This window comes from Rhea pennata, chromosome 17, assembly GCF_028389875.1.
Source record: "Rhea pennata isolate bPtePen1 chromosome 17, bPtePen1.pri, whole genome shotgun sequence".
NCBI classification, from domain to species: domain Eukaryota; kingdom Metazoa; phylum Chordata; class Aves; order Rheiformes; family Rheidae; genus Rhea; species Rhea pennata.
The window spans coordinates 11,017,385-11,039,983 of NC_084679.1; the positions used below are offsets into that span (position 1 = coordinate 11,017,385).

Here is a 22,599-nt window from a genome sequence, read left to right on the forward strand (position 1 = left end):
TTGCTGATGACTGGAATCACAGTAACCGGAACGAAAACCTGTGTTATGCCACAGGTGTGAGCCCCCATGAGCCAGGCAAGGATAAGGATACTGAGCCTCTTGTGCACTGCTCTTCTTTGCAGCCAGGAGAAGCATCACGCTGGCTTTTTTTCTTATCACTGAGCAATTAGGGGCTCCAGCTGGAGCCGGGTTAGAGTTTGCCCTGGAAAACTGCACCTTCACCCGAGTCCTTTGAAACTCCCTGGCGCAACCTGGAGAACGTGTTCAGGGCCTGAACATCAGCTGCCTTGGGGCCTGTCTGCTCCGGGGTTAAAACGCGGGGCGGGGACAGGGACTTCCGCGGCCTCGCCGGGGCCGCCCCGCTGCCCGCCCCGCTCCCGGCGCGGCACGGCACAGCACGGCACGGCCGGAGCGGGCGGCGGCAGCAGCAGCAGCAGCGGCAGCAGCAGCAGCAGCAACATGGGGCTGGAGCTCTACCTCGACCTGCTCTCGCAGCCCTGCCGGGCGCTCTACATCTTCGCCAAGTGCAACAACATCCCCTTCGAGTTCAAGCACGTGGAGCTGATGAAGGGTGAGTGGGGCCGAGCCGCCCCCGGGGCGGGCAGGGCGCTGCGCAGCCGCCCCCGGTGCCGGCCCGCTCCCGGTGCCGGTGCCGGTGCCGGCTCGGCGGGGCGCTGGCCGGGGGATGCGCCCAGCCCGCAGCGGCACCCGGGGCTCTCCCGGCCGCCAGGAAAGGCCGTAGATACCGGCCTGGCAGCGCTCGCCGCAGCGGGACGGGGTGGGACGGGGTTACTCAGAAACTCCAAAGAGTGCTGGTGGAGCAGGAGGGTGGAGTGTCCCTCCTGCAGCTGGGGGCTGCCTGGTGTCACCACAGCAACACGACCCGATTTTCTAAAGAAATAAGAGCTGGCAAGTTCACGTATGTGAGAAGACAACCAAGATGTGAGGGCTCTTGAATTCAGCCTGCTGGGGAAACGCCGTGCTCTAGCAAGCAGCAGGCAGCCGATACGGGGGAGCAGAGCTCACTGACGGCCACCCGCGTAGGGCCGGACCGTGGGCCACCTGCTGACCCCCTGAGCAGGTCGAGCGGCTCGTGGCGAAGCCGTTTGACGGGGTCCAGAGAAGGCGAAGGCAGCAGAGCGCGACGGCGCAGCAGCCGGGAACCTGAAAGCTGCGAGAGCGGGAAGGGGAAAGCGTTTCGGTTTGTTGCAAAGCCAACCGCCAACGGGTAGGGGTCTGCCTGAGAGGTATCCTGTGTTCCCACCTAAAGGACGCCCTTGTTAAAAATCCCCATCTCCTTTATTTGCAACTAAAGGTGGTAAAAACTACTCTCTGACCGTTCCAGGGCTCTGCAGGATTTTGCATTAAGATAATGCAGGGGACTTAGAAACACCTGAACAACTAAAGCTTAAAACAGTGAAAGATGAGAAGGCTTCTGGGGCTCAAACTGATAGAAGAAAAAAAGAGGCTCCAGCTTGCTACTTAAAAACCTCGGATGTGTTGTGGTTTAGGCTCTGGGTGTTCATCTTGGTGCCTGAGCTGTTCATTGATTGCACATTATTGGTTTTCCTCTTACTGACCTATGTTTTGGTAGGAATAAACGTTTGCTATCAGGTGTATTGCACCGGGAGAGCGAGTTAGGGGTAAGCCCTCTTAGGGTCCTCTCCCTTCTTTTCCAGGAAACAGTTGCAATGATGAGACTGGTAACGTGCAGGAGAGGTGGGTAGGCAAACAAGGGGAGCCTCAAAGAGAAGGGGAAAATGAGATGAGTCGCGGAGAGCAGATGAAAGGGAAGTGAATTCGATCACAGTTCCCAGCGCTTTATGCTCCACAGCAGCACAGCAGCGGCGGCGCTTGCTTTTACCAGCGCACCACGATTTGGTCGGTGGATTTAAGACAAGTAATTTGGCTCACAGGGTGCTAACGGTGCACCTAGGCCTGCACTGTGTGTACACCTCCTGGTGCCTGGGAGCTAGACAGACAGACAGACAGACAGGCGCACACGCACCCTCAGACTGGCGCTTACCGGGCCCTTGGGCACAATGGCGCGGGTGGCCTTGCTGCACTAGTACGTGTCACCGCGCTCTTGGGTCCCCAGCAGCGTAGTCCTCAAGGAAGTGCAGCAGAAAGGATGAGGGGGGACAGAAAGCGCACGGCCTCCGGAGACACCCGAGGGCTGGGAGCCCTGCAAGCTGCACGAGGAAATGGCAGCGCCTGTTTGGGAGGAGGAGGACGAGGAGGGTGGGTTGTGAGTCAAATGTCAAAGGGAGTAGTTACAGATCAGGTTTGCCAAGTACTTGCAAAAAACCCCAGTTCTAGAGTCTTTCCTCTACATAAAGATTCCCGGGTGACTCATGTAGCACGGCCCGGCCCAGGGCTGGGTGTCGTCGGGAAGCCCGAGGCAGAGCGTCCCCGAAGGCAGCGGCTGGGGAAGGCCAGCACCAGCTGCTCACGCGAATCGGGGTCGTGAGGCTGAGCTCAGAGATACTGGAGCACGCTGAGGCTTCGAACGCCTTCTCCTCTCCAGCTGGCTCTCCGCCTCCCAGGGTTTGGGGGCCTAAAAGCTAGCTTGAAAGCAAGTTCAGATCCGTATCTGCTCCAATATACAGTGTGTACATGCAAAACTTGCACGTAGAGCTAGATTCTTAGGTTTGTACTAACCTACCCACTATGGAATCATTGAATTCTATGTTCATGTAGGGACTAAAAAGAAAATTGAATATAAATTGCCTTATTTCCCACCAAAAAAAAAAAAAATCTCTTGTTTTCTTACTGTCCTTGTGGTTAACCCACCTTGTTTGGATATCAATATCACGCCTCCAAGGAGCTTGGCGCTCACTCTAGGTTCGTGCAGTGCCTTGTACAAGTGCCCTGACAGGTTCCTCCCAGCACAAGCTCGGTGCTGTTACGGCCCCGAGCCGACAAGCATGGTTGGTACGAACGAACGGAGCCTCAGCCCAGTCTGACCTTTGCGAGCGCAGGCAGCAAGCAAGGAAAGTTTGCCACCCCCGGGCAAACCCAGCTCTCGCCCCGGGGCACCCTTTGATCGCCTCTGAATTTGAACAGGACGGTGTTCGTGCAATCAAAGCGGGGAGCTTGCGTGTCGCCGGCTCCTGGAGCGTTTCCGGACGGGTGCTGAGCAGCGCTGCCTCGTTTCCCTCCTCAGGGCAGCACAGGACGGAGGATTTCCAGAAGGTGAACGTCCTGATGAAAGTGCCAGCGCTACGCGACGGTTCTTTTACCTTGGCGGAGAGGTGAGGCTCAAATAAGCTCGGCCCCTTGTTGAGGTATTTTTTATCCTCATGCTTGGAGTCTGCCAGGGTACTGTTGCGTATCCTTACCGGGACTCCCACCGAGTTAGTTTTTTGCCTCTTTTTCAATCTCTGTGTTTCATGTTACAAGAGAAGCTTATAAGCAATTCAAGCAGCATTGGCCATGAAAACTCTGCGAGCTGCTGCTTGGAGCTAGCTTGCACGTGGGCAGAGTTTCAGCAGTCAGGGCAGCACAAACTCGTGCGCTGTAACTAGTGGACAGTTGTGCAGCCTGAGCTGGATCGGGTGTTTGTGCTGCTGCTGGTCCAGCAATGCCAGATTTGGGTGGACGGAGAAAGGACAAAGTGCTTCAACCTCATCAGCTAACTGGTCTCCTGCTCTTGGGTAGCATTGCAATCCTCTACCTGACCCGGAAATTCAAGACACCTGATCACTGGTACCCATCTGACCTGCAAAAACGAGCCAAGGTTGATGAGTACCTGTCATGGCAGCATGTCAACATCCGTGGGAAGGGGAGCAAGCTGTTCTTAACTAAGGTAAGACTCTTTCACACCAAAAACTAAGCGCTAACAGCTGTGAGTTCTATGGCCCAAGAAGAAGTCTCCTGTTTGCAGGACCTTTCTAAGTGAATCAGCAAGGCAGCTGACGGAAAGGAACAACACTGGGCCTAGAAATGACTCTGCTGATCAGCAAAGCCAGTTCTCTGCCTAACTGAAACGGCCCTGAGACCCCGGGGGTTGTTGTCGTCCCTCGCAGATGCAGTCCAGAGAGCGCTTTGGCCTGGGTGGGCAGTGAGCAGCTGACACTGCTCGCTCTGCCTTCTGCGTGGGAAGAAAGCAGCTCCCACGAGAAACGAAATGCAGCTTCTTGGAGGTGATGCGTGTTTGCCTTGACAGGAGACTCTGTCGATTGAAATTCCAGACTTTCAAGGGAGGAGAAGAGGACACAGAGGGTATCATGACTGACATCAACGTTAACCTCTCAAAGAAGATTAGTGGCACCAGTTATTCTCATGCATGGCTAGTGAGGGATCCTTAGAAGAAGGCAGTAGGAGAGCTGAACTAGGTTTGGAGTGAAACAGATAAAAAGCTGTATTTTTTTTTCTCTCCCTGGTAGGTGCTGCTGCCTCTTGTTACGGGCCAGCCCATTCCTCCAGAGAAACTGGAAGGAGTTACTGAAGAGCTGAATGTTGTTCTGAAGCAGTTTGAGGAGAAGTTCTTGCAGGACAAGCCCTTCATCGCAGGCAGTGAGGTCTCCCTGGCAGACCTTGTAGCACTGGTGGAGCTCATGCAGGTGAGCACTGACCCCAGCGCGAGCTGGGGCGGGCGCAGGCCTGGCCGAGGGGTAGCTGCAGCACTGCCGCTTCCTAAATGACAAATCTTTCCCTCTGCAGTTTATTGGAGTTTAAGCTTGTTCCTTTTTGACTCTGACCATAACTGAGTTTGTTTGCCAGGGAACTTCTACTCTGATGAGACATTTCTTTTTACAGAATTACGGACAGAATTGCTGGTTTGGGCATTTCTTCTAGAAAAAAAGATAAATGACAAACTAAGTAAGGGGAGGGGAAGGAGAGGCTGGGAGAACAGCACTCTCCCTTAGAGCAGGAATTTGGGAGGGAACCTCAACTCTGCATGTGTCCAAGGGTGCTGATATACGGTCCTCGTTTAACCACTTTGTCATTTGAGTGGCAGAGTAGGGTCCCATTCCCGGACTGAAGCACTGATGCAGTGCCGTGGCTGTCTAGGAATAGAGTCCTCTCGTATTTTAGGTGGGAATAAACCTATTTGATTACCTCAAGCTCCCCCATGATCGGTTTCATAGAATGAACTACTGGACGTACAGACGTTTGGAAGAGACGGATTGGTGCGCGCGGACCTCTGTGTTCCGCATTAGGACGCTCCGCGGCTTAGCCACAGGAGTACTCCTTTGCTGCGAGTCCCAGGGGACGGCAGCTGCTGAGGATGACAGCACTTGCTTCCTCTTCCTACCGGCTAAAAGCCAGAGACGAACTCTGCCTAACGTGATGACGCTCTCCTGGCTTGAACCAGGAACGTGTCCATGCTTCATTCTCATTCCATCTTGCAGAGGGTTTGTCTGACTGTTGGTGTGGAAACCTTGCTCTCAGGGCCTGTTGCTCTCTCTTTGCAGCCTGTAGGCGCTGGCTACGACCTCTTTGAGGAGAGGCCAAAATTAGCAGAGTGGCGCAGTCGGGTGGAAGAAGCAGTGGGGAAGAAGCTCTTCCAGGAAGCGCATGAGGGGATTTTGAAAGCCAAGACTTTGACCACTGATAAAATTGCACCTGAACTGATGGAGCATTTCAAGCAGAACCTCCTGAAGCAGGCTGGCCAGAATTAGACGGTTACGCTCTAAGTAAAATAGGTTATTTTGTGCTTTCTGTCATATTTCAGCATTTCTTCTAAAATCATATAAAACCACCATTCTGCAAAATGCACTTCTATCACAGCCTTTCTGCAACTTAGAAGGAAAGAAAACTACATCTTAACCAAAGACCACAGGTACTTGCTTCCTCTCTTGTCCACTGCAGGTCTGTTGACTGCAGCTCTGTAGGCTTTTTTTTGCTCCAGCAGAAGTGGATCTGCTTGAGGACCAAAGTAATTCAGCCCATGAGGAGGGTACTGGAGCTGGTCAGAAGTGCCCCCCCCTGCTTTTTTTGTCCCTGTTTTGAGTTTTCCAGGTCTCAGCAACAAAGAAGGGGCAAAGGTTTCCTGAAAGTAGGACAGAGCAGATCCTTCTGAACCCGAATGAAGAAGGGGGATAGACAATGGCTTTTGCACTGCAACAGGCCCACTAGAAAGTTTTTTGCTCTTGCAGTAAAGAGTCAAAAATTGGCTCTTGAATGGGGGACCCTGCCCAGGAATGTATTAGAGCACCTGGCCACTAGAGTTTGCTGTTGGAGCAAAGGGAGACTGCACGGGTAATCAAGTGTGGTCTCCTAGCTGCTGGGAAGGATGTGGTTAGCCCCACGAATAAAGGTCCTCAAGCAACCGTAGACTCAGGCCATGATCTGCAAAGAATAGCCTACACAGCAGAGAAAAGGCGCTTTCTTAGCTGAAACTTCTGTGCTTCCCCATCCTCAATAAATATTGGTGCTCTGGCCCCTCTTGGAGCTTTGGGACCTCGGTGGAAGGCGTTTAAGCGAGGCGCTCTTCTTTGCCGAACTGCTGCGGCAGTGGCAGGAGGAGCCGGGCTGGCCAGCCCTGGGGTAACTGGACTGCACGGTAGATGAACTGACTGTTGCCTTAAATACAGTTAATGTTCTACCACTCTTTTGTCACGGCTGAGTCTCTACTAAAGTTAATGGTTACAGCTGCCGCGTGTTGCAGCTGTGCGAGGAGCCTGTCTAACGCCGAAGATTCCTAGGTCCGCAGCGTGTCAACAGGATTTGGAAGGAAGTGGTGTTGACTGATGATACGGGCCTGTGCAGCACCTTTCATAACCCTCTTGTCCGTGTCCTTTTGTCCCCTTCCTGTCCCTGCAGCGTTCCAGTGCCAGGCAAGAGGGAGGAGGAGGGTTCCCGGTTGTTTTTTTCCGGTTGCACTGGAAGCCCCTTTGCGCTGTGGTCCGCAGGATGGTTTCACCATCCACAGAGATGGCTGCAGTGGGTGTCAGACGGCCGTCATCTTCATACTGGTCGTGAAGAGTCAGGTTACTGGAGCACTTAAAAAAGGTGAAAGTAGCTGCTCAAACTGCTCTGGCACGTCCCTTGGGCAGGACGGGCTGGTCAGGGGAACGCGCCAGCCCCTCTCCGGAGTAAACCTGCCTGCTGGTGCCAAAGGGCACCGTGTAGCGCGGGTGCCCCCAGGCCGAGCGAGCCCCTTCTCCCTTCCGTTCTTCCGACCTGCAGGAAATCCTACGTGTCAGCAGTGGAAAAGCAAGGCTGCCCCAAAACTCTTGCAGTTGCTGCGCTGACGCAGGCAAAGGCCATCTGTCTTCTCACCTGGTTTTTATCGGGTAGGCCCGTCGAAGAGAGCCTTGCGCGCTCCCGTCGGCGAGCGCGGTGCCCGCCGCCCTCCCCTCGCCCGCCTGCGGAGCTGCTGCCCGCCCGGTAACCCCTGCGGCGGCTGCACTGGCGGCTGCACTGGCCTCTCCCCGCTGCAGCAGTTCGCTGGCAGCGTTAAGCCTGAAGGAAAGGGCCCGTTTACACGTTACTGCCAACCACTTCCTTTCCTCTATAAACTGCAGCTCGCCACATCCACCCAGCCAGGCTTGCGCGCGCCACCAGGCTAAAACAGGTCCCCTTCGCTACCTCCCCAAAGCGGCCTGAGCTCGCCGCAGGCTCTCCTGTTAACGCTACGTTTTTGCCCACCTTCCACATTCCTCACCTCCACCGTCTCCCTCTTCTGCAAAGGGCAAACCTCTCGCTGCCAGCACGGTAAATTCCTCGCATTGCTTCTGTTCAAGTAGAAACAGAGCAAAGAGACTATCCGTAACCAGGAGCCAAATCTACAGAGCAGTCATCTCGACAGAGAGACCTGGAACCGGGGTTGGGACGGGGGCCTTTCTTGGTACGCACCTCCCTGGCAGAATCTCGCGGCAGGGCTGCTGTGCGTGAGCCAAGGCAAATTAAGGTTGAGGTTTGGGTTGTTGTTGTTGTTTCTTTTTTTGTCTATGATGTTTGCAGCTCAAGAGCTCCACATAAGGGAGTCTCAAGCCAATTCTCTGCTTGTTTGAGTAAGGCACCGGTTCCGTACAGGTCACCCTGCGTTTGCTCTTGCAAGGACACCTCCACAAGGGTGTTGGGACGACGTTTAGAGCCCCCATCTTGTGCTCCCGTGTAGCTGGGGTCACAAATGAGAGAGAAATAGGCAGGTCAGCTGCTGCTGGTCTCCCACAGAAGTCCCAGTACAGCAGGGATGACGGCCAGGATTTCACAGCGTGGTCATGGGGAAAGGAAGATTTCTTTGTCACTCCCACCACCACCACCAAAGTCTTTTCTGTCTGTTTTAAAGCCCACCTGGATGCTAGGTTCACCCTCTCCCTGAAGCCGTGCGCAGGGACCACTGGCACTTTGGGCCCTTCTAAACCTGCAGGACAAACCACCTCCCCCAGTAACTCCTTGGATGGCAAGAGTTATACGAGAGAGAAATCTGCCTTGCTGCTTTTGTGCCCTAAAATCACGGCAAACTCGTCCTTGTACTTTGCCGCCTTCTGTCCTTCCGGCTCCCCCATTTTGCTCACCTGTGTCACATGAGCTTGGCTGGTGCCGGGTCCTGGGCCGCGAGCCCCAGGAGCGGCCCGTCTCCACCTGCCAAAAGCCAGCTGGTTGTGCAAGAGCTTTGCCACAACGGCTGTGCAGCATCTAGCCCCTTTCAGCTGAGCACGGAGGAGGTTTAAGCTCCAGGTGACAGTTTAACTGCTGTCCTGATTCAGTTCCTCAAGGCTTGCCAGGGGCTATTTGGAAACACAAAGGGTAAGAGCCTGTGATTTCTAGCATAAACTGAAGCTGGGATACACAACATGGGAGAAATGCTTAAAAACAGATACATGTTCTGAGATTAAATGATTAAGCAACAAAATGTAAAACTTACTGCATTTTTCTACATTTCCTACAAGAAGCTGATAATGAATCTTGTCAGTATGGACAGAAAAAACTTCCTTTGGGGCGATGGAAACAAATGAAAATGCTGGGCTGGCCGCACTAGCCTAGAGCCAGGACTGATGCAAGTAAACACTGCAACATGACTACATATAAATATTCCTTTGGCCATGTGGACTGAGCAGTGCAGTCAGCAAAGCGGAGAAAACCCTAAAGAAGGAACTTTTCCAGGGAGCGTACACGAAGGTCCAGATAGGGCTAATGGATCAACGGAACCATAAATGAAGGAGCAAAGTGGAATTACACTGCTAATCTTGCTATCCACCACTGAGGTCAACGAACCTCTCGCAGTGGTATCTCAGGACTGGGGACACGCGATCGTTTTAAAGTACAAAGGCTTTTCTGACTGTATGACCCGCGCAGAGTCAGGTTCGCGTTCCTCTCCCCCACTCCCTTAGCATTCAAGATTCCCGTGCAGTGATGGCAAGCACCTGCGAGCCTCTGCTGCCCGGCGTGCCGGTGCTGCACGCCGGGCAGGGAGAGGGCAAACCGCCCCGGGGAAGGGGACGTGCGCAGAGCCCCTCTCCCCGTCCAGGCAAAGAAACTGCAGAAATCTGATTGTGCAGCTTGAAAGCTGGACACTGGCTCTGAGAAAAGGTGCCTGGTGCAGGGGACTCGGTACGTAACGTCCTGGCACAGCTTGCTCCAGGGACTCTCTTGGACTGACCGGTCTTAGAGTAATCCCCATTCCTAAGAAATTCTCAAAGCAAAAGTCTTGGCAAAATGGCATAAAAGGAAGCAGCTGAGACTGCTCCAGTTTGTAATTTATCCAGTTAACAAGCTCCGACGCTCAGCTCCAAACCACCTCACCGCCCTTCGTAACGACCCCTAACGCAAACAGAGGGGCGACGGAGCCTCCGGTTCCCTCCTTCTGAGGTTCCGGCGGCCCCTTCGGAGGGTTTGTGCGTGATGCCCTCCGGCGCGGCGCTGACGAGGAGGTGTCGCCTGAGCTGCGGGGGTTGCTCTGGGGGTGATTTTGCTCCGAGCGTTCGCTGCTCTGCCCTTGGGAGTCACCACGTCGCCGCACCTAGCGGCCCACAGCACGGCGCAGCCGCGCAACGCTGGCAGCTCCCTGCAAGGCCTTGAATTCACTCTAAACTTCTTCCGCTCCTATCTGCTTGCGTGGAAATCTTAAATGACAAATGACAGAGAGGAAAGAAAGTCGTTCAGCTGCAGATACGTGGCGGCGACATCCTCCGGGAACTCCTTGCCGCCTCCCTGCCGTTTCCCAGGGCATCACCTTGCAGCGCGGGGCAGGCAGCGGGTTGCTGCAGGATCCCCTTCCGAAATGAGCTGGCAGCGCGAGGTGAACACCGGCTCGGGGCCCCCGTCGTGCCGGGCCACGCTGCGAACGCGAGAGCGGGGGCCGGGGCTGGGGTGCGAGGTGCCCCCAGGCCCCGCGCTGCGCCGGCCTCCCGGTCCCGCAGCAGCACCAAGCGCTCTCGCGCGTTCGTTTACCACGACTCGCGCGTGACCTGCGGACCCTGAAGCAGACCTGCAGGCCAAGGGCTGCCGGCAGCCTTTCCCCCCCTTTCTTTCCCCCTGCGACCAGGGCTGCTAGATTTTGTGGGAACAACACAACGGCCTCGGCAGAGCCCCCGCAGCTGCCTTGGTGGAGCCTCCTGCGCAGCCTTGTGCCGGGGGGGGGGGGGGGGGAAGGGGGGGGATGGGACGGGGACTCCGAGCTGGGGGGGGGGGCTCCGTGCCGGGAGGGGGTCCGTGCTGGGGGGGGGGCTCCGAGCTGGGGGGAGGGGTCTGTGCTGGGGGAGCTCCGAGCCGGGGGGGGGGGGGGCTCGGGCCTCCGCTCCGGAGGAGAAGCAAGGCCAGGCCCGGCCCGGCGGTGCCCGCGGGGGGAGCGGGCAGCGGCGGGCGCTGCCGCGGGGCTGCCGGCGCCGGGCGGCCCCGAGCGGCTCCCCGCCCCGGCGGAGCGCGGCCGGGGGGAGGGCGCTGCCCGCCCGCCCGCGGGGCGGCTCCGGCGGCAGAGCCGCGCTGGCTCCGCGCTGGCTCCGCGCGGGCGGCAGCAGCATGGGGCTGGAGCTGTACCTGGACCTGCTCTCGCAGCCCTGCCGCTCCATCTACATCTTCGCCCGGAGCAACAACATCCCCTTCGAGTTCAAGCACGTGGAGCTCTTCAAAGGTGGGCCGAGCCCGGCCGCCCGCCGCGCCGAGCCGCCGCCGGGCCGGGCCGCGCCGCGCCGAGCCGAGCCGCGCCGCGCCGCCCCGCGGGGCCCCGCGCCCCGGGCGGGCCCCGCGCTCAGGGCGCCTCTCTTGGCTCTTGGCAGACTCGGTGCTGGGGAGGAGGCCGGCCGGGGCGAGCGGCGCCGAGCAGCCGCGCACAGGTAAGGCCCCCGCCCCGCTCCGCGGCCGCCGGCGCAGCGCCCGGGGCTGCGCGGGGCTGCGCGGGGCCGCGGCGGGGCCGCGCGGGGAGCTGCCTGCGCGTTGCGTCTCGCTTGCTCCCTCCTCACCCTCGCGTCTTCAGTTGCCGCTTCCCCAGAAATTGCCCACTCAGCGGGGCATTTTCCTGCGGGCCAGTGCGGCTTAGCCCTGCCTAGGTCAGTGGAAGTCGCAAGCCCCGCTTGCAGCTTAGGAGGGGTGAGTGCACGCTGGGGGGGCCTCGGTCTCGGCGGGAGGAGAAGACGCTTGAAGCGGACGCTAGCAGATCGCCGGAGCTCGAGGGAGCGGGCGGTGACTCCGGGGTGAGCGGCGCGCCGAGGGGCAGAGCTCGGCGCGGACCAGCCGTGCTCCGGCGGCACGTCGGGGAAGGTCAGAGGCGCACGCCGGAGCCGAGCCTGCTGCCAGCCCGGCAGCTGTGCTTGGCCCACCGAGAGAGGAGGGCTCGCTCCTCCGGTAACCCGAACGGTCTTGACTAGCTGCCCTGTGCAGGGGCCTCGGTACAGTGGTTTGACCATGGAGCGCTTATTCCCGGAGCTGTCTCGTAGCTGTGCTGCAGCTATTTTTGTGGATCCCCAAGGAATGTTCTTCCAGCCATTTCTAGCAAATTAGTCACAGTGACAGGCGAGGAGAGCTCTGGGAATGGTGGACGTTCAGCAGAAACATTCAGCTGTTCAGACTTGTCCCGCTGTAAAGATGACTTGCCCATTTATGTATTGCATTTTCCTGAGAAATTGTTTGTTATTTCTTTGCCTAAGACAAAGAATTGCATCTAGAAATCCTTGGCTGAGGGGATGGTTAGGCAGGGACATGACAGGCAAATGGACTTTTTTTTTTTTACTTCTTTTGCAAAAACTTGTCCACTTATTTCTACTCACCAGTGAATCTCCTTCCTTACACTATTCCTTACCCTACCTTCCTCCCCCTTATGAACTGCTCTCGCTCGCTGCGTGACCTGCCCCGGGCAGTGTGCGCTCTGCCCACGAAAGCTGTTCCTCAAAGCCCAGCAGTGCGCACAGTGCGTGTGCACATCCATGCGCGACGTGAAGAACTAATCCTGCCAGGTCCAACTGACGTTAAACAGCACTGCAAGTCACTCAGCATCCCGGGAGTGGAAAAGATTGGCCACTTCTTAAGTAGCTCTGTCCATAAAAGCTAGCTGAGCCTGCTGGAAGAGAGGCATGGTCTTAAACTCTGCTAAACCGCAAATGCAAATCTTGGTCTCTGTTTTAATATAATAAAGAATCAGTTCTGCTGAAGCAATTTGAAGGTAGTGTTCATACCAAGACTTTTATCAGTTTACAGATCAGTAGTGGTCTCTGCACAGGCCTCTTGTGTCCCTATGTAAAAACACTGTGTGAGCCAAAGCAAGCAGGATGCCGCCCCGTGGCTGCGGTGCCGGCAGCCCTCGCAGCGGCCACCGACCTGCTGGAGGGACACGTCGGTACAGTAAGGCGAGCGCGTTAAGCGTTCCTGCCGGGACTGTTCACTACAAAAGCTGGCTGAAACCTGATTCCAGCTGCCCTCGCCCGCTGCTCGCTAGGATCGCGTCTCGGCCGCTTGCTGCCTCGGGGATACGCGCGGGCCACCGATGCCTCGCTCTGCGGATTGAGCTCTTACTGCTTAGAAGCATCTTTGCCTTGCAGCTTTCTGCTGCGTTTTTTTGAAAGTCCACCTGAACTCTGCAGAGCTCCTGGCTTGTTTAACATCGGGGAACTTAGGGATGTTAAAAGGAGCTGGATTAAGACTCCTAAGGAGCAAACTGGCAGTTCTCAGCACCGTGCCGTACTTGGCTCTCAGCCCCACCCTGGGGGAATGCCAGGTGTAAGCTTCTCCGGCGGTTTGAGTTCGGGTGTGCAGCGAGCCGGGGGCTGCAGGGGTGTGCGTCCCCCTGCCGGGGTGAGGGTCTCGGCGAGAGTGGTGGGAGCAGTCGGTGTCTGTGCGGAGAGGCTCGGTGGATCCAGGCAGCGCGGGCGGTTAGGAGAGAGGGCCGGAAAGGAGGCACGAGGGTGAACGGGAGCTGGGGTGCTTCCCTGGGACGAGGCAGATGTGCCTTCTCGTCCCTGCTCCCCAAAGCTGTTTGCTTTGAGGAGAACATGCCCAGCAGAGCAGAAACCAGAACGCCCCGTCGTTCCCAGGCAAATATCCCATCCGCTGGGATAGACGTGCACTTTCTCTCGTGGTTTCTGTCTGGCTCTTACTCCCAAGAAGCCCTTTCCTCCTGCCTCTCCTCCTGACAGCGCGCCTGGGGCTCCTTCCCAGCGAAGTCGCGGAGCGCCAGCACCCCCGGTAGCCGGAGCCGTCTCCCAGCAGCGCTTCGAATCCCCTCGGGCAGACGATGCCTAGGAACCTTCGACTCCCCCGAACCTAGTCCCACCCAGAGTTTCAAAAAGCACCTCTCAAAGAAGAGGCGAGGCAGGGGCCAGGCAGCTGGGAACGGGGATGCGGGTATGTTTGCTCGGCTTGGTTTGTCTCATTAATTAGATTATTGGGAAAGGAGTCAGGCACTTTGCTGTTTTCTCTAACTTTTAATGCAGCAATCTTCCTTTCTCCCACCCCTTCCACAGCCAACTGTAAATAAACTTCATAGTGCAAAACCTGTTTTTATTTCTCTGAGACTAATTCCTGCTGTGCTTCTGTCCAGTGATGCAGACACTGCTGCTGCCTCCTGAATGGCGGCAAGCAGTTCTTCGGGATATAGATCCTTGTTTCTTAGCTAATGGCACTTAATCCCTGAGCAAAAGGCATTTTTGTATAAGATTTTCTGCTGATCGTGCTGATTCGATCAGGTTTGCACCCTGGAAGGTGATGTGTCCTTAGAGAGAGCACTTCAAACAAACAAAGCAAATCGACCTTTTCTTTCGTGTGTGTCCCTGCACTCGCGTGCAGGTCCCGGGCACGGAATCGCTGATTTGCAAGTTCAGTGCCTTCGTGGGGGGGCGAAAACACGATTAGATATCCCGCTGTTAATGTCTCCAAACTCCAGTGACTGCGGAGTTTAAACTCTTTTATGGGGTGGCTTCTTCCCCTTGCGTTTTCCTGGCCGAGGTAGGTTGACACGCTGACCTAGAGCCAGCGGTGACATGGGCTAGAGGTGCATGAGTTTCCCTGCCCCTAGCTAATTTTCTACTATGGTAGCAATGAATTGTTTTATGGGCCTACTGTTATATTGCTGATATTTATGTTTTTCCCATCCCAGCAAGAACTCTGGAAACGTCCTTAGCTGAGTGTCTGCTGTGGGACCAGCTCTGCAGACAGCATTTGCTCTCTGTGTAAATACTCAAATCTCTCTGCTCTTTGGAGACAAACAAACAAGAAAAAGATTTTATTCCATGTGTCTGTAAGGCAGCCAGGCTGCCTTTGATTATTGACCCATTGCAATGATCTCTGTGGGCCCAAAGCTTTCAAGCTACCTTGCGTCATGACTTCATCCTAGCTAGATGGGGCTTCGTGAAGCTGGAGGAAAAACCATTTGTTTTGTTGTCGCCTGTGGGAACATGACTGGGAGCAGCAACTGTGTGCCCTATTAGGAGGCTCCGCATGCAGCTCAACCCTTCGAGACCCTGTCTCCTTTGCAAGTATCAAATATTTTTCAGCTGCTCAGTTATCTTTATCCTAACTTTCCTCTTTCCCCGCTGTGATCTCTGTGGCTGTAGGACACAGCCTTCTCAAGTCAGGCCAGCTCTTTCTGGTTGTCTGCAATAACATTTCCAGTGCCAGCGTATTCACCGCTGTATCTTACTGCCTCTTTGTGAGTGATTCTTCGGTAGGTTTTATACGTGTGGCTGGTACCAGAGCAACTGAATTCCTATATAGTACTGGGAACGGCTACATGCCAGTGACAGGCCCGAGCAGACTGCAGTGTCTGTAGGTGGCTTTATACTGCCTTTTCAGTTTTATAACCTTTTAATTATGGAATATGACCGTATGGGAAAAACCTAACACAGTTCGCTGATTGTCCAGTTGGAGGCAGCTGTTTCGCTGATCATTCACTGGCAGATACTCTTCTAACCTCTGCCTTGTCTGTTCTTGCCGTTAGGGTCATCGAACAGCGAAGGGGCTGCCAAAGTCAGCCTCCTGAAGAAAGTGCCAGCCCTGAAGGACGGAGACTTCACCCTAGCAGAATGGTGAGAACCCGGTCCTCAGCCCCCCAGGCGGCCAGTAATCCTGTGCAGCGTTCAGGAGATGTGGTTCCCTCTGAACGACTAAAGATCACAGGATTGGCCACGAGCTTTTAGGACCTGGGCAGGTTAATGATCTACTTTGGCATTTCAGTATCTGTGTTCCTGAAAAAAAGGAGATGAAAGTACATTGACTTGCAAGGTTATGGTTATACAGTGAAAGCTGTGCATGGTTCCGATAGACGTGATCCACGCTGGGAGATGTTGTTAGAAAGATCCTCCCTTGGCAGGAACTTCTGTAATTATGCAGGATCAACTAGCCATTATAGTCTGTTTATGGAGAAGCAGGTCCTTTCTGCCTAAGATGATGTTACAAATGCTTATTTACTCCATCACATACCTTATTTCTTGATCTGAAGTGGGTAATACACTGTGAACTCACACCTAGCTCCTGACATATATATATATATTTACATATATATATATATATATATATAATTGCACTGATATTATTTTATTTCAGATCACTTTGCCTTCCACATAACACTGCAAAGACTGAAAAAATCTGCATGAAATTTCATACCTTATAACACATTGAGTATTTGTAATAGTATAACCTGATTTGTAATCTCATTTGCTCTGTTTCCATTTTCTTTGAATTATCTTTCACAACCTAAACTGATCAGCTGGTTTAACTTCTTGAGCTTCTCTTGGATGCAATTATCTCAAAAACTAGATTATAAACACTGCAGGGAAATGTTTAAAGCTTATCAAATCCCTTTTACACTAGGAGAGAGATGGAACCACTTCTGTTTATGAGAGTCAGTCATAAAGGCCAGATGAACCCCTGCAGAGACAAAATGTATGTTTTACATTCTAAAATTACCATGGAGATCTATGATCTAGCTGGCTAATAGTATCTTAAGACTGCAATAATTGAGTTATTGTAATAGGAGGGCCTGAATTTTCTATCCTTGTGCCCACACAGGGTTTTCTGTGGCATCTCTTTGTAGCAGCAGCCTACACATTGCAGATAACTAAGATTTTTTTCCATCTGGTTTCTCATGCCAGTTAGTGATGATACCAACATATGGACATACCAAGCCAAAAAACAATCCGCGGGCTCTCCCTGCCGGGGCTCCCACTGGCTTCAGTGGAAGCTGCGGGCTAGAAAGACCTAGATGTGATCAGAGGGCAACGTATCTTGTTAGGTAGTTTCATTTCGCACACAAGCACATAAACATCACTGGGTCTCAGAGAGATGGCTCAGAGCAGCTGGGGACCGATATGGTTAACGTTGCTGATAGATGATTATGGAGATTTATTGTTTGTTTACTCTGTGTCTAGTCACTGTCCAGCAGTACCATGCACCATATAACAAAAGTATGATTTTCCAGCAGGTTCAAGTTTTCAGAGTGGTTAAGGGAAGTTAGTGCCAACAGGAATTAAATGCCTCTGTATGACCCCGGACTCCATCTCAAATCCTAACCTGAATGCTGGTTAGTGGAAGCCTCGAGTTCCTTCGGGGCAGGAGAGGGAGCCCAGGGGAAAGCACTCTGCACCGCAGCGCCCTGACCCTCTCCTGTCTCTGATTACTGTCCGAGCAGCACTGCTATCCTCCTGTACCTGAGCCGAAAGTACAACACTCCCGACCACTGGTACCCATCGGACATACAAAAACGGGCCCAGGTGGACGAATACCTCTCATGGCATCATGCTAACATCCGGGCTAATGCTCCTAAGACCATGTGGATCAAGGTAAGGAGACTGAGTACTAAAATGTGAGCAAGGTGATATTTTCCTGGCAGAATACCGAGCATTTGGATAGGTTCAATACAGAGAATTTGTCACACTGAAATAACAAACTTCGGCCATGGCTAGCTGAGAGGAGCTGTTCTTCACCGCTCAACACTGGGATTGGCAAAAGCAGCTTTGGTCATTTTTATTCTTTTCCTTAAAGTTGGTGTGATAAAGTCTCAAAGCCCAAAACATTTTCATTGCCTGGGTTTGTGGACAAATCTATAACAGACTGGAGTGTTGCCTCCCCCTCGTTACACGGCTGTGCAGAGCATGCAACACAAGTACAGAGGTTTTGCTGCCTTGGTGAGTGCTTGCTTTGCTGCTGGAAGCTGAAAGCTTGCATTCTTCATACACCAACTCCCTGAAGCCCCATCAGGGTGGAGACCTAGAAGAGCCTTCCGCTACCAGCACACATACACACTCCTTTAAAACAGGCTCCGGGATAGATAGGATCGGGGTACAGAGAGAATGACAGAATTTCTTTATTCAGTGTGGGCAGATCAATTTATATCTAGATAGAATTAACAGTGTCACCCTAAGGCAGAAAGCCACTTATTACCGGATGATTCTGCTGGACACCTATCTGCAGCCAACTTCTCTGAAAGTTAATGTAAATGTGCGCAGAGAAACCCAGGTGCAAATATAGCCCTGCAAGTACAGCTGTGATACAGACTATCAGACAAAATAAGGGTTGCCAGTAAACAGGTAAGAACTTCACCATTCCTGTGTTAGGTTTGCCCTTGTTTGTGCTTAACAAAACATCAGGGCTCATTCACCTTCCTGATGTGTTGATATTTGAATTTTTAGCTAGAGAGCACAGAGAAGCAATACAAATATGAGTCAGATTCATACAAAAAGCAGTTTCTTCTAGTCTCTGCAGGCTGACACTCAGTGCTTCCAAACAAACAAATCCAGCTCATTTCTGCTGCTGATTAGATGATCTAGCTACAAAAAAGATCCTCAGAATCACTGGAAGCAGGAAAATGCATAAAGCCACTTAGCTAGACATCGAAAAAGACAAAAACCCCAACAGCCCCAAGAGAGAGGAAAGGAAGAAGATAGCATTTCAGACCACTATGCCCAGAGATCCCATAATTCATAACTGGAACCGCTTTGGAAGAGAACCGGCCATGAATTTTCTGATGAAATAGACTTTGTATTTGGCAAACATCTTGGTTTGGATTAAGCAATCACAATATGAATTGCTGAATGTACTAGCAATAATGACAAATTTGCTCCACTCTCATCAGTGGAAATTTATATCTCTAATTCTGCTTCTCTGAATAAACCATATTTCTTTAGAAGCTGTGGTAGGTGGAGGCAGCATAGCTGTGAAACACTGAGGGCTCCAATAGTGCATATATCTTTGTGAATCATTGCTGGAACAATAAGCATCTAAACCCATAAGTTTTTAATTTGAGATTTGCAGCTGACTTGCGGATACAACGCCCTTCAGAGATCCTGGCCTGAAGATGCACGGTGACAAATCTCGCTGAAAGGCTAATGCGTGCAGTGCCAGCAAAGCCCTCGGAGACGAGGACCGCACTCACATGATTGCTCTGGGAACATTTGCAGTGGGTTAAGGCAAGATTGCCACCCAGCTGCTCGGGAGGCCGCAGAAAGGCTCGTGGAAGAAGAGCCCGTACCCGCTCTCAGCCTCGCTGGCTGCTCTTGCACAGGGCAAATGCTTTCCCTGCCTGCCCACCCAGTCCTGGTGCGCTGCGGTGCCTCCCGCGCTCGCTGCCATGCCCTCCTCGCCGTGTTGGTGCCTGCCTGCCTCTAGCACCAGTTAAGCCCACAGCTGCAGTGGGTAGCGGTGGGCTGCTGAGCCCGCAGCCAGGGCGGCTGGCAGGCTGTTGAGAGGGAGGGCAGAGCAGTGGTGACTGCGGTGGAGATCTGCCTTCTCCAGGGCTGCCGGGCCTTTCTTTGGTACCGCAACAAGGTGGAGCGGGAAACGGCGAGGCCGGGCGCAGAGTGGCAGCTGAGGCCTCGGTGTCTTTCTGTGCGTTGCTGCCCGTTAGCTGGACGTTACTGTCGCTGCAGATCCGCCACGCGGGACTGCTTGTGTGCTCTCTGCCCACAGACCACTTTACCTGGAACTGCAGCCTGCGAAGCTCTAACCTCATCCCCTGCGGTGGCTTTGCTGCAGGGTGGTGACACTGGCAATCACGAGTAGCTCATGGGCTGTAACTTAAAAGACTCCCGCTAGATCCACGAGGAGGTGGCTGATGGCACTCCAAGTCCGTTCTCTCCTCAGGTACTGATTCCTCTCTTCACCGGGCAGCCGCTGCCCGCGGAGAAGCTTCAGGAGGTTATGGATGGACTGTCCACTTCGCTGAAGCAACTTGAGGAGAGATTTCTGCAGGATAAAGCTTTCATCATCGGCAGCGAGATTTCTCTTGCAGACCTCGTGGCCATTGTGGAGCTCATGCAGGTGAGTGCTGGAGAGCGGTAAGCAGATCTCAGCCCTAGGGAAGACGTGCTGCCAGGCAGGGAGGGGGGCAGCGTGTGGGTACACTTCTCTGGAGAGGGCAGTGAGGGCATATCTCAGCAGGACTGCCCTAAGATCACCAGGAGAATATGGGAGTAGGTCAGAAAATGATTAAAAAAAAAAAAAAAAAAAGCTAGCTTCAACCGATCTCTTCTGTTTCTGTACTCTGACAATATTTCTTCACTTCATCCCTTATCATGACTATCATGACTTTATTTTTAGCCTCTGCAGAAGGAGGCAATATATAAAGAAAGTGAGAAGTGATAGGAGACAGGTCTGGTGAAATAACAAAAAGATACAAGAACCTTTTTTTATCATACAAGAATATTCTTCTTCAGATGGTACTTGCCCATGCCATGTCTGGAAGATGCAAAAGTGAATCTCAGCTAGATGTAATCAAATTGAGGCTGTTACAAACAGAGTTTGCTCTCCTAGGCCATCAAGGCTTGGATCTTGCAATTCGGAAGTGCTTCCTGCTCATAATTCTGTATTCCAGAGACTCAAAAATTGCAGTTCTGCTTCTCCACAGCATCATGTTTTGGAGAGTGGCACAGCAGAAGGTAAAAGAGGACTAGATTATGCCAACTAAGACGTCAGTTCAACTAAATGATTAGCTTTTGTGCTGTGCTTTTGCTGTCCAATCTAGCATTCCTCACTGTGGATTTTGCAAATGTCCCAGGAACTGCTAGCCCACCACGGCTTTGATGCTATATCTGAAAACTGCTCACAATAAGCGATAGTCATCTCTGCTACCCCATAATAGCTTCTCCTGTACTCAGGAATGGACTGGGCCGATAAAATTGCCTATAAAATACAGGCTAGCTTCTGTGTCCTGCACTGCCAGATGGACACCCTGGGCTAGAGGAGATCCTCCTTCTTAGGGCTCCTCCAGGAGCTCCTCCTCACTTTCTCCCCTGGCCTGTACCTGCAGGTACGTTCTTGGTGCTTGCTGTCTTGGCAAAGAGTTGACTGCCCAGTGTCTCACTGCTGCTCTGTCCCCCTTTCTGCAGCCTGTCGGAGTCGGCTGTGACGTCTTTGAGGACAGACCTAGGCTGATGGAGTGGCGCCGGCGGGTGGAAGAAGCTGTGGGGAAAGAGCTTTTCTTCCAAGCCCATGAGATGATCCTGAATATCAAAGAACTGAGTAACATTCAGATCGATCCACAGCTCAAAGAGCACCTGGCACCTATGTTGATGAAGATGTTGAAATGAATTAACCTATGTTACCATTTTTTCCTGCCCTTTTTTTAATTTCCCTGATCTCCAGTTTTATGTGTAACTGGAAAGAGTTCTCTAGTTCTTTTACAGAAATTGAAGAACCTGCCCTACCCTTTCCTGCATCTTTAGGGGTAGAAAATGGGGAATTTTTGAGACCTGAAACATTAAATTTATACAAAAGACTGGGGGCCTCTGGGTTTTATCTTAGAGTGTCAGTATTCTCGGAGTTGGTGGAGACATGAATGCTATTTCTTGACAAAATCTGAGCCGGCCTGCAAACTGGCAGCAGGAGAGAACCGTAGCGGATGAGGATCACTGCTTTCCTGGGCTTCGTAACATTTGCTGCTTGAAATTCTTCGCAAGCAGCAAGCACTGCAACGTGTGCCTGATCCTCACCTTCCCAGCAGCTGTCCGTGCCCAGGTAATTCCAGAGCAAAACTACGGTCAGTCAGAGAAGTGAAAAAAAGACATTGAATTTTTCTCTGGAAACGTTCTTACTGCCAGGACATCTTGCTTGGCTGTCCGTGTACATTCCACGCTTCCGTTTGCCTTCGGGCTCCTGTGGAAAGCCTCTTCGCACTCATCTACAACTGTGAATCTTTCCTCTGTAATTAGCCAGTTTAATCAGGACTTTCCACTTTTGAAAGCCTGGCTTTCATTGGCGCTTCGGCTACCAGTAGACATATGGCCGGGGCGATTCTTGGAGATTTGTGTAGTAAAGACCAAAGCAAATACAAAAGGCTGAGTGGCCACAGCCCTCGAGCAACTGCCTACCTAAAATACTCTGTCGGCATAATATAGGGAATACGCTGAGAGATTACATTGGCAATGATTTCTTGAAAGAGAGTATGACAGCTATCGGAGTGTTTCTTTTCTGTAATAGTATAATAGCAATCCACATTCCTCCTAGAAAACACAGAGGAGGAAGAAATCCAGACAGGCTGTTCTGGATGGAAGTTCACCAAGTCAGTCACCCGGTGCAGCTGAAGTAATAGATTTTGTGGCATTGAGTAACGTGTGCATCACAATAAAAAGGCAGAGACTTGTTTTGGGGCTTTTTGGCTTTTTTTTTTTTCTTCCCTGGCTGAGCTTATTTTCTGATTAGCTGTAGCTCAAATACAAACCTCTTTTGTACTGCAGCATAATTAATGAGGTAAAACTGAGGGAATCCAGTGATTTTTGGTTTCTTCAGTTGAGACTTGCAAATGACAAAGGATGCAAAAACTGGTGGAATGTATTTTTCTGCACGCTTCCATTCATAAATAGTTGTTGTTCTTGAACCTTATCCTGAAGTCTTTACCCTAAAACTCTTCCTGTGAGAAATTAAGATAAAATGAGTAATAATTCAGAAACTCCTTCTCTCAGTAATTAAATAGCATCTTTTCCTTCCAGTACTAACATATCTTGGCTAACCAAGTTTCTATTGTTAAATTCTAGACAACCTGATTGTGTTTTTCACTAAGATGTAGGTTTTAGAAACTCTTGATTTAGTCCAGAACTTAGGAAGATCTTTAAATTCCCTGTCTAGAAAGAGAATTCATTTTATAATTCATTAGCAGAAAAATTAATTTTGTGATTATGTTCTTTAAAAGGGCAGAAGACCTGACGGAAGGCTTTCTTTTGTCATGAACAAAATATTGGAAAGGGGCATATGTTGTTTATTCCCCTCCTTCCGCCTCTTCCTTCTCGA

The 22,599-nt window shown here is 52.5% G+C and overlaps 2 protein-coding genes across 3 annotated transcripts; both read left to right on the plus strand.

Moving 5' to 3' along the window:
* Positions 1 to 390: 390 nt before the first annotated feature.
* On the plus strand, positions 391 to 5,662 carry GSTT2B (glutathione S-transferase theta 2B). The gene is made up of 5 exons (XM_062590062.1): positions 391 to 571; positions 3,167 to 3,254; positions 3,661 to 3,808; positions 4,389 to 4,565; positions 5,421 to 5,662. Exons 1-5 carry the CDS (start codon positions 460 to 462, stop codon positions 5,625 to 5,627), a joined length of 732 nt encoding a protein of 243 aa, XP_062446046.1. The 5' UTR covers positions 391 to 459; the 3' UTR covers positions 5,628 to 5,662.
* Positions 5,663 to 10,840: 5,178 nt separating this feature from the next.
* On the plus strand, positions 10,841 to 21,955 carry LOC134148284 (glutathione S-transferase theta-1). 2 transcript variants are annotated; one of them, XM_062590231.1, is made up of 6 exons: positions 10,841 to 11,026; positions 11,172 to 11,228; positions 15,320 to 15,407; positions 17,009 to 17,159; positions 19,459 to 19,635; positions 20,703 to 21,955. In XM_062590231.1, exons 1-6 carry the CDS (start codon positions 10,915 to 10,917, stop codon positions 20,901 to 20,903), a joined length of 786 nt encoding a protein of 261 aa, XP_062446215.1. In that variant the 5' UTR covers positions 10,841 to 10,914; the 3' UTR covers positions 20,904 to 21,955. The 2 variants fall into 2 exon arrangements, with proteins under 2 accessions (XP_062446215.1, XP_062446216.1); XM_062590232.1 differs by lacking the exon at positions 11,172 to 11,228.
* The last annotated feature ends 644 nt before the right edge of the window (positions 21,956 to 22,599 follow it).